Below are 16,656 nucleotides of genomic sequence, written 5' to 3'. Positions count from 1 at the left end.
AGTACTGGCGTTTCCTTTTAAATTTTGATACATAATTTTTATTTTATTTTGTCACTTCAGGGTAGATACGCGAAACAAATTTTCCCAAAAATGCTTTATCTGTAAAGTGGTAGTGGGATCCTCCATAGGGAGAGACTAGTTGGCACTTCAGCACTGCGCTGTCATCTGGTCCAGGCGCAGGTCCTTTGTCAGATCTGGATACGGCCTGGATCCGGCAGGCTGCGGGAAAACCCCTGGATAAACAAAGACACTAAACATCAGGATTTATGGGAAGTATATCAGGATTTATGGGAAGTTTTCCCAGTTCCGGCTGACCTAATCTATGCATTGCAGCCTAATATGGAATTATAGAAGTCTATAATGTATTATGTGAATGCTAGGTCAAAGAGATGTGTCTTTAATCTGGCTTTGAACTGACAGAGTGTGTCTGCTTCCCGGACAATGGTAGGAAGACTGTTCCAAAGTTTTGGTGCTAAATAGGAGAAGGATCTACCGCCAGCAGTCGATTTTGATATTCTAGGTATTATCAACTGGCCGGAATTTTAAGATCGCAATAGACGTGAAGGACTATAATGCGTTAAGAGCTCGCTCAAGCACTGCGGAGCTAAACCATTTAGTGCTTTGTAAGTGATCAGCAATATTTAAAAATGTATGCGATGTTTAATAGGGAGCCAGTGCAGTGTTGACAGAACCGGGCTAATATGGTCATACTTCCTGGTTCTGGTAAGAACTCGAGCTGCTGCGTTTTGAACCAGCTGTAGTTTGTTTATTAAGTGTGCAGGACAACCACCCAGTAAAGCATTACAATAACCTAGCCTTGAGGTCATGAACGCATTAACTAATTAAATGAGAGCATATGGCGTAATTTAGATATATTTTTAAAGGAGAACTCCGGTCAATTTTAACATTGAGCTCATTTTTTTGTAAATTTGGAGTGCTGTCAGTACAGAGAACAACGACAAAAATCGGTGTTGCCTACACCGAGTTATCCTCTTTTTAAAATTTGCACCCTGTTGACTTCAATGGGGCAAGTTTTAAACCTGCGTTTAGCCTCTTAACATCCTTGATTTGTCATTACAAGTGCACAGCCATGTGAGTGAGTTTATTTAGAGTGAACACGGTGAATCTGACTGCAGTAGATGTGAAAGAAATGAATAAAAGTGATGTTAATTCAGCCAGTGAAAATACCTGTATTTACATCCTGTTTTCGGTCGAAGTCCAAAGTAGTCGATTGTCGAGTTCACGCGCGTGATCATAGGTACTAAACCTATGTGCGTGAACTCGACAATCGATTACTATGGACTTCGACCGAAAACAGGATGTAAATACAGGTATTTTCACTGGCTGAATTAACATCACTTTTATTCATTTCTTTCACATCTACTGCAGTCAGATTCACCCGTGATCACTCTGAAGGAATCACTCACATGACCTGTGCACTTGTAATGACACATCAAGGATGTTAAGAGGCTAAACGCAGGTTTTCAAACCTGCCCCATTGAACCTGCGTGAAGTTGGCCCCCCACCCAACGCAAAACGTCGTCAAACTATGCTCAATCGTTTGTGCTCCGTTTGTGCTGTAAAAATTTTCGTTTGTGCTGTTTTGGTTTTTCAGATATTAAAAGAATATTTTTAGGTCATTCTGAGGTCACTCAGCCCCCCTCATGTTCCAAATTCACCCAAAATAGTCTCGTTCGTTTGTGCTTCGTTTGTGCTGGTTTGTGCCGGTAAAATTTTCGTTTGTGCTGCTTCGGGTTTTAAAATATCAGAAATTGAATTATAGACGATGACGTCACCAGCCCCCCCACATGCTCCAAATTCACCCAAAATAGACGCAATCGTTTGTGCTCCGTTTGTGCTGGTTTGTGCTGTAAAAAGTTTCGTTTGTGCTGCTTCGGTTTTTTAGATATTAAAATGATATTTTTAGGTCATTCTGAGGTCACTCAGCCCCCCATATGTTCCAAATTCACCCAAAATAGTCTCATTTGTTTGTGCTTCGTTTGTGCTGGTTTGTGCCGGTAAAATTTTCGTTTGTGCTGCGTTGGGTTTTAAAATATCAGAAATTGAATTATAGACGATGACGTCACCAGCCCCCCCACATGCTCCAAATTCACCCAAAATAGTCTCGTTCGTTTGTGCTTCGTTTGTGCTGTTTTGTGCCGGTACAATTTTCGTTTGTGCTGCATCGGCCTTTAAAAAATATTAGACAGTGAATGAAAGCGAATTATAGACGGTGACTTCACCAGCCCATTAAATGACTTCAACCAGCCTGCATCTTCATGAACGCACCACAGAGAAATGCACATTTCATACATAAGCAGAGAGCAGTCTGTTTTCTTTCGTTTTGAATTGTTCTGTTTAAAAGTAGACATGTCTGTGATGCAAGTAGGTCTAGGCGCTGAGTTTCGGTTCATTTATGAGACCAACTGCAGTTCAGGCGCCGGCGCCTCTATGTCCTGATTATCTATTGTCTGATATAGGCCTATTAACATTTTATTTTGCCTATTAAATCCTGACATTTGGTAGATGAAACAATGATTAAAATTAAGATAAAATTAATACAAAACGAATTTCACCTTAAAGAAAGGCTTTGTGCTTTCTGTTTGAGGTCTCTGTGAAAGTTTTAAAGCAGTCTTTTATTGGCGTTTTCAGAGTGGTCAGTCCGTAACGCAGTTCTCCGTCCGTTACATTGTTTTTTCCTCATAAATGCAAACACGAAAAATTAAATAAAATGAATAATTTATGTTCTGCGGAGAGACAACGCTTCTTCATCCGGTGGGTAGGCTAGTATTAGGCTACTTTTGGTTTGCGCAGAATTACTAAAAAAAAAATGTAACGCACATGCTATTTCCCTCATATTAAATATAAAACGCATGAGTAGACTGATATTTTTTTTAATGTCTGGACTCCTTTATTAAGGGAGAAGCCTATGGATATATAACAGACAGTTTCAATATATTGGTATTAAGTGCATTTTCTGATAATTTATACTTCAAGTTTTGACTTGCAAATGTCACGTCCATAACGCTGGAATTGACCAATTTGAAAGAATTTATCCTCAACTGTTTTTGTGGTGTAAGTCTATGTATTTTATAATGTTAACTTCAAATAATAGTTATATGAAGATGTGGTAGCATTGGATCTGGACTAAGGAGTTGGAAGGGGTGTGTCGCGATTCTGCCTTCTCACACCGCAACACAGGTCCGTGGATGGAGCGTCGGGATTTTGGTTTCATATTGCATATTGTTACACAGCCCTAGTCGTTTGTTTTAGAAATGTTAAGTTCTACTTCTGTAGTTATTTTGGTGAAAGTAACTGGAGTAGCCTAGCTAATGCATTACAATTCTGAGACGGCCTTTATTGTAAGGTACTCTAAATAATTTCCTTTAAATAAAAGTAACAAAGTAATCTATAATGTATTACAGTTTGGAAGTGCTGCTGATATTGTGAAAAATGATTAGCCTATAAATAGATTATATATTTTCATATAATTAATATTTTAATGTTAATATAATTCAAATTTAATATAATTCAAATGTAATTTATTCCTGTAATGTCAAAGCTGAATTTTCTGTATGATTACTCCAGTTTTCACCGTCACATTATTCTTTAGAAATCATAAGATGTTGATGTTGTGCTCAATTATTATTGGTGCTCACTTCTCATTTAAGAAAGGCTCTTATTTTGTATTGTATTTTGTATTATATTTTTTACATATTGCGTATGTTTTTTTTTTTTTTTATGTTTAATATTTTTTGTGGAAAATGTAATTTTTGATATTTTTTCCCCTTTTGATTAATTTAATCCGTTTCGGTCTTACCTTGTTACTTCAACTAGCTACTGTAAAAAAAAAATATGTATATTATATTATATTATATTATATTATATTATATTATATTATATTATATTATATTATATTATATTATATTATATATATTTAAAGGCCGATGCAGCACAAACGAAAATTGTACCGGCACAAAACAGTACAAACGAAGCACAAACGAACAAGACTATTTTGGGTGAATTTGGAGCATGTGGGGGGGCTGGTGACGTCATCGTCTATAATTCAATTTCTGATATTTTAAAACCCAACGCAGCACAAACGAAATTTTACCGGCACAAACCAGCACAAACGAAGCACAAACGAATGAGACTAGTTTGGGTGAATTTGGAACATATGGGGGGCTGAGTGACCTCAGAATGACCTAAAAATATCATTTTAATATCTAAAAAACCGAAGCAGCACAAACGAAACTTTTTACAGCACAAACCAGCACAAACGAAGCACAAACGAACGAGACTATTTTGGGTGAATTTGAAGCATGTGGGGGGGCTGGTGACGTCATCAAAAATAATTGAATGTATAATATTTTAAAACCCGAAGCAGCACAAACGAAAATTTTACCGGCACAAACGAGCACAAACGAAGCACAAACGAACGAGACTATTTTGGGTGAATTTGGAGCATGTGGGGGGGCTGGTGACGTCATCGTCTATAATTCAATTTCTGATATTTTAAAACCCGAAGCAGCACAAACGAAAATTTTACCGGCACAAACCAGCACAAACGAAGCACAAACGAACGAGACTATTTTGGGTGAATTTGGAACATGAGGGGGGCTGAGTGACCTCAGAATGACCTAAAAATATTCTAATATCTGAAAAACCGAAACAGCACAAACTAAAATTTTTACAGCACAAACGGAGCACAAACGATTGAGCATAGTTTGACGACGTTTTGCGTTGGGTGGGGGGCCAACTTCACGCAGGTCCCCATTGAAGTCAACAGGGTGCAAATTTTAAAAAGAGGATAACACGGTGTAGGCAACACCGATTTTTGTCGTTGTTCTCTGTACTGACAGCACTCCAAATTTACAAAAAAATGAGCTCAATGTTAAAATTGACCGGAGTTCTCCTTTAAGATGGAAAAATGCGGTTTTACAGATACTAGACACGTGACTTTCAAATGAAAGATTGGTATACATATACGAAGTGTTAAACATGTCTCTTTTTCATGTGCAGATACACAGTGAAAGTTATGAGAGAAGTAGAGCTGGACGTCAAGGCATTGGCTAACCTACAGTCCGACCGCAACCGCTTCCTTCTCAAGGCCGTGGAGAACTACATTCAGTGCCTGGAGCTGGGAGAAGAACATGACACCTGGGTCTTCAGACTGGCCTCACTCTGGCTGGAGAATGCAGATGTCAAGACCGTGAATGACATGATGAAGGTAAGACAACATCTCCCAGAAGTACGGAGGAAGCAGAGATGAAATACGGTCAAGATTCTGTGTTGTAATTTGTGTTTGTGCTTTTATTAGAGTGGTGTAAAGAAAATCCCATCATACAAGTTCCTGCCCCTGATGTACCAGTTGGCTGCTCGGATGGGCACTAAAGTGTCCAGTTCCGTGACCTCACAGGACGTGGGCTTCCATCATGTTCTAAACCAGGTAACATGTTCCTTTATTTTTATTCAGAATTTGAACCTCATAAGTGAAATCTACCATAGACGCACAACTGACATATGGTCTGTCATCAGCTGATCTGTCAGTCATCCACTGACCACCCCCACCACACTCTCTTCATCATTTTGGCACTGGTCAACGCCAACAAGGATGAGAGTTTCTCTCGCAGTCGTCTATCCAAGAGCAGTGCCCGCCAACCTTCACCTCTGGACTTGGTATAAAACACAGAAGACATAATCATAAGTCTTTTACGTTTTGGCTGCATTGGCTAAACATTTGTTATGAGAAGATATTTCTGCTCTGCTCTAGGAGTTTCTATAAAGTCTAAATCAGTGGTTCTCCACTGGTTTGGCCATGGGACGCACATTTTCCCATTGTCATTAAGCCGTGACCCAAATTTTCAGGAATTTGAATCAAGTATTTAGTTTTTAAAAATAGTTGACACACACACACACACACACACACACACACACACACACACACACACACACACACACACACACACACACACACACACACAAGTACCGTCCCACTTTATTTAACATACACATAAACTGTAAGAATATCACTAACTCTGATGAATAACAGTATAAGGGAAGGCTATTAAATAGCAGTCTCAAACTAGCTTTTCATAATACAATAAGTTGTGGAAATACAGTAGTTGGAAACTAAGTTACCATGCTAAATACACAATACTAATATGAACTGTTAATAAAACATGGAAATATACTATGTAGAAATCAAGTTTTACAGTAGCACTATGTCCTGACTAACCTTTTTGTTACCAAAACCTTAATGACATGTGTTGGTCTGTAGGATCGGGCCGAGGTCGCTCGAAAGATCATTGACGTGGTTCGTAAAAAGAGACCCAAGATGGTCAAAGACATTGAGACACTTTGCAATGCCTACATCACGTTGGCATACATGGACGCCAGTCGCCATAAGACTGAAAAGAGTGAGTAAAAGTCAACCATCTGATGAGATTCACTTCCTGTCTATTCCTATTATCAGTTTGCACTTAAAGGAACACTCCACCGTTTTTTGAAATAGGGCTTATTCACCTTCTTTCATACATTTAGATAGGTGGGCAAATGCATTTTTGTCTCAGTGCATGCATTGTTTTAGTTTGACAGGGTCGGCGCTAGCTTAGCTTAGCATAATGAATGGAATCCTTTGTTGCCAGCTAGCATGTCCTGAGTAAAAGTAATATAAAAAAACAAAAAAAACACGTAATTACTTCTTGTGGCCTGCGTATTCACAACAGGTACAAATAGCGATGCAGATTAACACTAGGCGATTTCCTATGCAGATATTGACTTGGGACTATATTAGGGGGAAGCACAGGCGAAGCACTGCTACTTGGGCAGAGATATCACGCCCAAGTAGCAGTGCTTTGCCTGTGCTTCCCCCTAATATAGTCCTTAATATATGTCAAATAAAGGTCAACCATCTGATGAGATTCACTTCCTGTCTATTCCCATTATCAGTTTGCACTTAAAAGTTCAAATTTTTAAGCAATAATTGTACAAATTCAGTGTTTACTTGATAAGTAGTAGATATATTGTATTCTTTTTTTAACTCTCTGGGTCGACAAACGCACCGCCGCATTTTGGTGGATTTTTTTTTATTTATTTATATATATAAATACAAACATGTTCTTAACATATTATTGTAGCCGTGTTTGTGCTGAATACAGTGTAATCAGACTATTGTCAAACTAACTAGCCTCTACTGAGGGATGATAACTTATTAGTTCACCAACATTTAAACCTTTATGTTATTCTAAACCCAAGTGAATATTCTGGCCACTCTTATTCTCACAATGTTGTGAAAGTGTTGATATTAATTTCAAGTCAATATTGTTACCCACCTTGACAATTTTAATTTAAACATTGTAATTATAATTTGTATCTATTTATTTAGTTCATTTTAGTATTTAGTGTTTATTGCCAAAAAAAAAAAAAAGACACATCATGGTTTTAAACTAAACCTTTAGACATGTCTAAAATTTTAATATGATTGCAAAAACTGCATATTTAAAATACAATATATAATGTCCTAAAGTGGACTAATATTTTTTTTTTTAGGATTAGGCACTTGCTTTTACTGACCATTTGTTACACATTTTATAAGTGTTTTAAGATCCATTTTTCACCCACAAAATTTGTACTACCTGTACTTTTAAGTCATTTTGGATAAAAGCACCAGGTAATTTACTAATTAGTAGTTATTTAATTATCAATATTATTTTATGGTTCCTATCAGAGTTTTACACTAATAGGGTGCATTAACAGGATTGTGCTTTAACATGTTGTTAAAATAGGTAAGAAACGAAATAATCTTTACTTGCATCGTGAAATATGCTTCTCGAACAAGCGGGACTTGATTTTGTCCATTGGAAGTCTTGGATCGGTGTGGTTTGCTATTGGTGGACCTCATGTGCTCCGCCCTCACACCAGTAAACACATCATCAGAGAAGAGAAGAGATGAGCTTCAAGAGGGAGGGGAAGTTATTTTGATTAAAGATTATGAGGAACTTGAATAAAACACATTTTTATAAAGATGTGCATGGATAAATAATTTATTATATATATATATATATATATATATATATATATATATATATATATATATATATATACTCTATATATATATACTGTATATATAAATTATATATATATATATATATATATATTCCATAAAAAAACAAGAATTGTAAATTTTGATTACATGGTGACTTTCAGGCAAGTGGTTCTTATAGACTTAGAGTCAAAATGGTCAACGTTATAAATGTTATATACTGACTACAGACTGTTTATTGTTAAATATGATTGTCTTTTCTGTGCAGAAGCCATACCTATTCCACCGGAACAACCCATCATGCAAATCAAAGACCTCAATGACGTCGTCATTCCCACCATGGACATCAAGGTGACACGTGATCACTGAAAGATCTTCTTTCTTGTCAGAGAAGCCTGTGCCCTGTGATGTGGTTACTTGAGCTTGTTGTTGTGTATGTGGCCGTTTCTTTCAGGTGGACCCATCAGGCAAATATGAAGACCTTGTGACTGTCAGGTCATTCAAACCTCACTTTCACCTTGCTGGAGGTGTCAACCTACCCAAAATAATCGACTGTGTGGGTTCAGACGGCAAGAGCAGGAGACAGCTAGTCAAGGTCTGGTTATCCAAGAACACCATCACCTCTTCAGAGTTTTTCTTTTTTCTTAAAGGCACACTATGCAAGATTTGTACCTTAATATAACAGCTTCAAAATCATTTCGATGGTAAACAAAGTCGTAGTAGGGCAGATCATCCCGATAGCAAAGCCGCTGGCAAAACCAGCAATGCAGGTTTGAACGGTGGCGCCCCGCCAGATCTCGCGAGAATCACGACTTGCTTTACGGCACGACGTCACATACATCAACAACATATGAAGCAGCCTCTATGGAAGACACTAGCACGCATTTCAGACGTGAATCATGGCAGAGTCGACGAAGAAAATGAAGAAAGCGCGGTCGGAAGAGTGCAGAGACGGCTCTGCGTGAGTGGTATTTACGACAGTAACGCTAAATACAAGTACTCCACAGTGACTCTAGGGGGTGCCGTTTGAGAAAAACGGAAACTAAATAGTGTGCCTTTAATAATAACATCCAGTCAAAAAGCTGATTTCTTATTTATTTCACTTAGTTGTTTTGTGCTTTTTTCTTTTCTTTTCTTCTTTCAAGTATTCGGACACTAAAATCCTGGAGAACCCCTTCGTTTGTTTTAGATACAGAGTGGGGACAAAATCGCTTGCACATGTCTTAATCTTCTTACTTGTTTAAAACTTGTAGGTTTGCCAGTCAGTGTTGTTAATAACTGAGTCTGAAGTGAGGTAATGTGTTCTGACACAGGGTCAGGATGATCTCCGGCAGGACGCAGTGATGCAGCAGGTCTTTCATATGTGCTCCACTCTTCTCCAGCGCAACGCAGAAACCCGCAAGAGGAAGCTCAACATCCGCCGTTACAAAGTAAAGACCTTTTGATGATGTCTATGATTTATTGTTTATGTCTATGTGCATACACTTAAAATCTTAATACAGTACCATGGTCTGTCTGAATACTCAATTGGCTGAAAAGGTGTGCATTCAAATCTTTTAAAGTACGTCTGTAGTCAATCATTTTATCCCTTAAAACTCATCTTTGATTACCAAAATTACATATTTAAAAGTTTTTTTTTTCTTGAAAAAATAAGTCTTCATGCCTTAAAATAGCTTGAATGTAACTCTACACCCTTGCCTCATTTAGTATTCACGGTTCTATGAATATGCAAATGAGCCCCGCCTCCACTCACTCACACAGCTCAGAGATCCACTCGTTGACGATCACACGTTGATCTGATTGGTTACAAGGCAGTTTGTGACTTGTCAGGCTTGTCTGAAGTTTAAAATCATTGGTTACCCGTAAGCCAATCACATAACGTTTGGTTATGGCGTGTGTTATGCGCATGCTCAGCCGCATCTAACTTCCACTGTAAACACATGTATGATGCGAAAACAAAACCATCGCATCCACAGTACAATCAGCATCTACGTCACGGCTCTCAGCCCGCCCTCTGTTCGTTGATTGGCCGGCTGTTTTGAGGCCGGAGGAAAACGGGGAAAACGGCTGAGTACAGAAGCGAACTGAAATTGAGCGGAAGTACAAAGTCTGACGTAGTCAGGCTAGCAAATTGCTAGCATGCTTCACGATGAATGCAGCTAAGGTTTACACTCAAGGGTACATTACGGCATGTTTTCTATGTACGACGTTCTCAATATAATTCATAATCCCACGTTTATAATGAACAACGCGTTATGGTTATTGTGTTATTATTTCAAACGGTGTGCGCACAGAATAGAGGGGCGGGGTGAGCAAAGCTCATTATCATTTAAAGACACGTGCACTTAAACGGCGTGCTGAGAACAGAGCTGTTTTTGACCAGGAAAAATTAGTGTTTTCTTACAATACTAATGAGAATTTTTAATTAAAGTATATTACAAACTTTTAATTTAGACCCCAAAGAATCATATTAGCTTTTACAAAAATGGCATTATATGACCCCTTTAATGCACTGCTTTCATTGAATCACACTCGCACGGAGAAAGATTCAGAAGCACAGAATCGGATCAACATTGCCCTGTGGCTTTTATGAATGAAATAGCTTTGCTTCTGAATTGCTATATTTATAAGTGATGAGGGGGTAGCGTCACTGTTTTTCAAGTAATTAAACTCACATCTTCATTGGTAGAAGAGAGATGCTGCACAGATAAAGGTAATTCACACACGCCTCTCTCTCTCTCTCAATGATTAATGCAAATAAATGCTATAATTCATTCAAATAAAAGTAATCTTGCCACACTGCTTCATCTCTGTGTCTGATTTAAAGTGGGCAGAATGCTAGATCTAATGAGCAATAACTGGAAAAAAAAAAAAAAAACATAATTTTTTCCCATCTAGTCAAATATTATGCTGCAAACATCAATAACAGCTTTAACTTGTTAACCATGATATAAGCAGGTTAACCCACGGCTAGCTGTGCATTAAACGATTTGAATGCACAATTTAACAATGTGACAATGTGTGTGCGCTTACTGGGTCAAGTAAAATAGCTTTTAGAGCTGTAATGAATATGTAAATATGACTTTATCAACACTGAGCCATGTGTTTGTACCAGGTGGTGCCGTTTTCCCAGCGCAGTGGTGTTTTGGAGTGGTGTTCTGGTACTGTGCCCATTGGAGAGTTCCTGGTGGACCCACAGAAGGGGGCACACAAACGCTTCCGCCCACAAGACTGGCTCAACATGTCCTGTCGCAAGAAAATGATGGTACTGGATTTCATTTGTCATCCTGCTAATTCATTCTTACAGGCGTTTTACTATGACCTGTTTGTTTGTAATATTAGGGATCGTCTTAAAAAAATTGAAATATTTGACTCATGTGCTCGTTGTGATGATGTAGGAGGCTCAAAGGCTGGAATTCAATGGCAAACTTCAGGCTTTCACAGAAGTGTGCCAGAAATTCCGGCCAGTATTCCGATACTTTTGCATGGAGCGCTTCCTAGATCCTGCAGTGTGGCTGGAGAGACAGCTGGCGTACACTCGCAGTGTGGCCACCTCTTCTATCGGTACTCATACACACAACATCATGACTCACAAGTTTTCCATTTGACCATAAACTGATTATTAGTGACATGCAGGGTCGGAAATTAACGGGGGCTTTGGGTAAAATACACACAAAATGAACAAAAATGGTCTCCAAATTCAAGATAAGGGGGCAGAAAATGCCTCTGTACAATTTCTAAATAAATCTAATACAGCTGTCATGAAATGAATGAAAAGTGTTGATTGCGACGTGACATTTAGATGCAGCATTGAGCATTAAATCCAATCACAGACGTTTCTGTTGACTTTATGAATGCAGAGGTCAGTCCGAGTCACCGCTGGGGTTTTGTTCATTGCTCACACTCACTGACTAAATGCTGCTGTCCTGTAGATTCTCTCATCATAAACAACAAAGTGCAGATGTGATATATTAAGTAATGGATTCATTGAAGTCATGGACCGCTTCAGTGATGGGGAATGCTATCGTATCACTTTCTGTATGTAATTTATTCCTAGTTTTGTTTCACATGCTATTAAAATAACTACTGTGAAGTGTTGTAATGTGTAAAAAGCAATAAAAAAATACATAAATGTCTGTGTAGCCAAAATATGACGTGCCATTTGTCCAAACACATTTTATTAAATGACATTAATAATAATCACTACTACTACAATAATAATCACCACCTTTGAGTAACTCTCAGGGTTTGTACAAGGTGTTTTAAGTCCTGGAAAACCCTTGAAAACAGCCATATTTACGAAGAGGGACTTGAAAAGTGCTTGACTTATTTAAATACAATATATATATGAAATGTAATTTTTTTGAGAAAAAAAAAAACACAAATGCAATCTTTTCACGCAAAATGAACACTGCAGCCCTCGGTACGGTACGCCAACATTATATTCTAAAATATTATTTATTGAACAATAATAGCCATTATAAATGTTCTCGAAGGTTAAATACATTGTAAGTTGTATTTTAGATACCTTATATCTGTAATTTGAGTTTTAAAAAATCCTTAAAAAACACTAAAGATATTGTTTGATAAGTGCGATCCCTTGAAAACCAAACAAGTAGTGCTTGAAAGTCCTGGAATTTCATTTTACAGTATCGGTACGAACCCTGGTCTGTGTAAATAAACATAAGTGCTATGCCAGATTCTGTTCTACCTTAGCTGTAAAGATGGCTTTTGTTAATGTTGATAACATTTTATTGATAATGGTCTGTAGTATTCTGATTGATTGAAGTACTTGGTTAAATATATGCAGGCCTATTTGACGTAGAGGGCAACACGGATACATTTAATTAGATAAAGGTAAAAATAAAAACTCCCCCTGGAAATCAATTCCGTTCCAATATTAATTGGAAAAGTTCATTTCTGCGGGACAGAACAGACATTCATCTGGCCTCAGCTTTTCCGAACCCCTTTAAAATACAATATTATTCCCTGAATTTCATAGACAATGATGTGAATGATGTGTCTTGTGTCTGACAGTGGGTTACATCGTCGGCCTGGGCGATCGGCACATTCAGAACATTCTCATTGATGAACAGACTGCAGAACTGGTCCACATTGACCTCGGTATGTGTGCACCGAAAACGAACGCTTCGGAAGGTCTTGGCTCTTTTCGTGTTTTACATTGTCACCTTTTCGTCGTCTCTCCGCACAGGTGTTGCGTTTGAGCAGGGTAAAATCTTGCCCACCCCTGAGACGGTTCCCTTCAGACTGTCTCGGGACATCGTGGATGGGATGGGCATCACAGGGGTGGAGGGCGTCTTCCGGAGGTCAGTCTTCACATTTGAACCCACTGAACCTGATCTAAACCGGGTTTTGTCAACTCTAAACCTACTCTGAAACCAAAATGGGACTCTTGATGTTTTGTGACGTTATAATCAATTTCTGTGAAAGGAACTGAACAATTATTATCTTTTTTTAGATGTTGTGAGAAAACAATGGAAGTTATGAGGAGTTCTCAGGAAGCCCTGTTGACCATTGTGGAGGTAAACACATTCATTTATCCCATCTCACACCTGACAGGTGTCATTCGTCGGTAAAGTAATGTTTGATTTTGTGTGTGTGTGTGTGTGCAGGTGTTGCTGTACGACCCTCTGTTTGACTGGACCATGAACCCTCTGAAGGCCTTCTACCTGCAGCAACACGATGAGCAGGCGGAGCTCAATGCCACGCTCAACCCCACGCCGGGCGCAGACGAGATCGACGCGCATCGCAAGGCCAGGTAACACTCATTTCACACACTTAAAGGAACACTCCACCGTTTTTTCATATTAAACTATGTTATTCCCTTAACTAAGACGAGTTGATACATACCTCTCTCGTCTCAGTGCGTGCACTCAATCGCTCTGGCGCGCGGCGACACTTTGAAAGCACTTGGCTTAGCCCAGTTCATTCATTAGGATCCAAACAGAGATGAAACTAGAAGCGACCAAACACCTCCACGTTTTCCCTATTTAGATACAGTTACACGAGTAGTTACACGACCAAGTATGGTGGCACAAAATAAAACGTGGCGCTTTTCTAAGCGGGTAAAAAGGATAACTGTAATGTATGGCGGAATAGCACTGGGAGCACTTCGACTCGGCGCAGTAATATCATCACTCTTGAAAAATCCCCCCCCCCCCTCTCCCTCTCATTTCTGTCATTAAAACCAACATGACTTTTTACAACGCCGAGTCGAAGTGCTCCCAGTGCTGTTCCGCCATACATTATAGTTATCCTTTTTACCCGCTTAGAAAAGCGCCACGTTTTATTTTGACACCAGATATAATTTGTGATATTTTTTTACTGGTGTGTGCAGGACACTATAGTTCATTTATGTGAGGATAGCAAAATAAAGTAAACTGTGACATATTATACCCAAACATTCTTCATACAGTGACTACCAGTAAAATGTATAAAAATTTGGGACCAAAAAGTATTCAGACACTTTGACCTGATCATGTTTTTCTTCATTTGCTAATGCGACCTTTTTACACACAGACTGAAGAAAATGAAGCATTGCTGGGTAATCGGTTGAGCTAAACTGGTATTATCTAATTGTGTAGTTAAATTTAACAGCTGACAGGTATTCAACATAATTCATGTGTGAGACGGTCTAACAGAAGGATGGACAAAACCAGTCAAATATAAACTGAGTTCTTGTCATATTTTATTACCATTTTCTAAACTATAGCAAATAAACTGTGATAATGTGAGAAATGTTGAAGGTGTCTGAATAAATGTTGGTCTGACTGTGTATCCATTTACCTCAGTACTGGTGTAGTTATAGTATTTTACCTTTGTACGGCAGTATAGAGTTGGTAAGAGTCGTGATCAGAGCTGTATGCACACACACCCTAATCTGAATCAAGGTTTTAAGTGAAAATACAGGTGTATTAAGCTTGTGTACACATTTCTCCAGTGCAAGGCCATGTTTCTAACAGTCAGGTTTATTTACATAGCGCTTTGGATTCCTGCAGCAAAGTGTGATTGTGTGTTGTGCAGTGACAGTCAGAGCTTTAATAAAGTGGCGGAGCGAGTGTTACTGCGCCTGCAGGAGAAGCTGAAGGGTGTTGAGGACGGGACGGTGCTCAGCGTGGATGGCCAGGTAAACCTCCTCATTCAGCAGGCGATGGACCCCAAAAACCTCAGCCGCCTCTTCCCCGGATGGCAGGCCTGGGTCTGACACACTTTGATTCTTACACCAAAGAAATCTCCAGATGAACTAATACAGTGGAAATGCCTTATGACTGTATTCTCATGCGCTTTGTGACATGGAATGTTTATTAACTCTGAATGTCCATCTTTAATACATGTTGCACTATTAGCCTGTATATAGTTAAAAGATTTGAATATATTTAGCACTTAGCAATGTTTATTATAGCCTAATACTTTTAGTGAACGGTTGAACAGTCTGATCTGTTTTTGTAAGGTTTTGTTGAAAACATTTGTATTCAATGTCACCACAAGCTTTGAATTGTATGTATTAAATATGAATGTTTACTTAATAATAGATGACAATGGAATTGAAAAGAGAGTAAAGTTAAACAAAAAGCTCATCACATGCATTGATGATCAAAGTTTGGTTCATGTTGTAATGTGTGCCTTATACACAGTACAGATATTACTTATTGGATGTACAATAAATCACGGTTAAACTGTAAAGCTCTCAATCATTTCAGTTAAAAACACATTTTTGATAATAAAAAGATGACTAATAGTTTCTTTCATTTCCACAGTCCACAGGAAATAATAAACATTGGACTGCCATAATATCAAATCTTGATCAGGGGTTTTCAAACAACATGTTTTATAATATTTTTTTTTTCACACAGTATAAATGGGGCATTACATATTAAAACTATTTATAGGTAATAAGAACATGAAGTGTTGCTCACACAAAAATAAGAGAAACACACATGAACAAAAAAATTGAAACAAAATAATAATAAATTACAAAACCATGTACATAAAATACTCAAATATACAGTCACCATACTGTAAATAAGGTGATAAAAAGACCATTTTTATATTTTATGTAAAGCTATGGGTATTTTTAAATATATTTATTTTATTAACTGTATTCAGAACCAACTTTCCATATAGTTACAGTTTTACTGTAAAATATTGCAATGAAACTCAAAAAGCGGTAGCTTTTATACATTGAATTTCTGATACAAGCACAACCAGTTTATTTCCAATGAAATAAACCATCTCCATCAACAATATACTGTTATTTAAAGGGTTTTCTGAAAACATTGTAATGTTAGCGCAGAAATATGATTTCAGCAGTGTTGGGAAAGTTACTTTGGAAATGTAATAGGTTACAGATTACAAGTTACCCTATTTAAAATGTAATAAGTAGTGTAACTATTTCAATTACTTTATTAAAGTAATGTAACCGATTACATTTGATTACTTTTCTAATGAATGTTTTCAACTGTTAATCATTTTCAAACATTTATTTAGCCTTGTGCTCAACACTGATTACTATCATAGCTCCTAAATATCCTTCACAATGTATAATACAAGCCAAGAAATAAGAATTCATGCTGATATTGTCCACTTTGAAA

General features: G+C 37.8%; 1 protein-coding gene across 2 annotated transcripts in view; it reads left to right on the top strand.

Moving 5' to 3' along the window:
- Positions 1–15,745, top strand: part of atm (ATM serine/threonine kinase) — a 77,645-nt gene extending 61,900 nt beyond the window's left edge. The window contains exons 49-62 of one of the 2 annotated variants that reach the window (XM_081369709.1): positions 5,023–5,230; positions 5,321–5,449; positions 5,539–5,679; positions 6,281–6,419; positions 8,313–8,395; positions 8,499–8,639; positions 9,358–9,474; positions 11,160–11,309; positions 11,443–11,608; positions 13,082–13,168; positions 13,257–13,371; positions 13,524–13,587; positions 13,678–13,823; positions 15,089–15,745. In XM_081369709.1, coding sequence (XP_081225835.1) covers positions 5,023–5,230; positions 5,321–5,449; positions 5,539–5,679; positions 6,281–6,419; positions 8,313–8,395; positions 8,499–8,639; positions 9,358–9,474; positions 11,160–11,309; positions 11,443–11,608; positions 13,082–13,168; positions 13,257–13,371; positions 13,524–13,587; positions 13,678–13,823; positions 15,089–15,269 — 1,867 coding nt within the window. In that variant the 3' untranslated portion in view covers positions 15,270–15,745. The remainder of the gene's footprint in view (positions 1–5,022; positions 5,231–5,320; positions 5,450–5,538; positions 5,680–6,280; positions 6,420–8,312; positions 8,396–8,498; positions 8,640–9,357; positions 9,475–11,159; positions 11,310–11,442; positions 11,609–13,081; positions 13,169–13,256; positions 13,372–13,523; positions 13,588–13,677; positions 13,824–15,088) is intronic. The other variant, XR_014030395.1, reaches the window with a different exon arrangement.
- Positions 15,746–16,656: the final 911 nt, after the last annotated feature.

This window comes from Scardinius erythrophthalmus (assembly GCF_964197995.2).
Source record: "Scardinius erythrophthalmus genome assembly, chromosome: 7".
In the NCBI taxonomy this organism is placed as follows: Eukaryota; Metazoa; Chordata; class Actinopteri; order Cypriniformes; family Leuciscidae; genus Scardinius; species Scardinius erythrophthalmus.
This window is presented reverse-complemented; position numbering and strand designations above follow the sequence as displayed.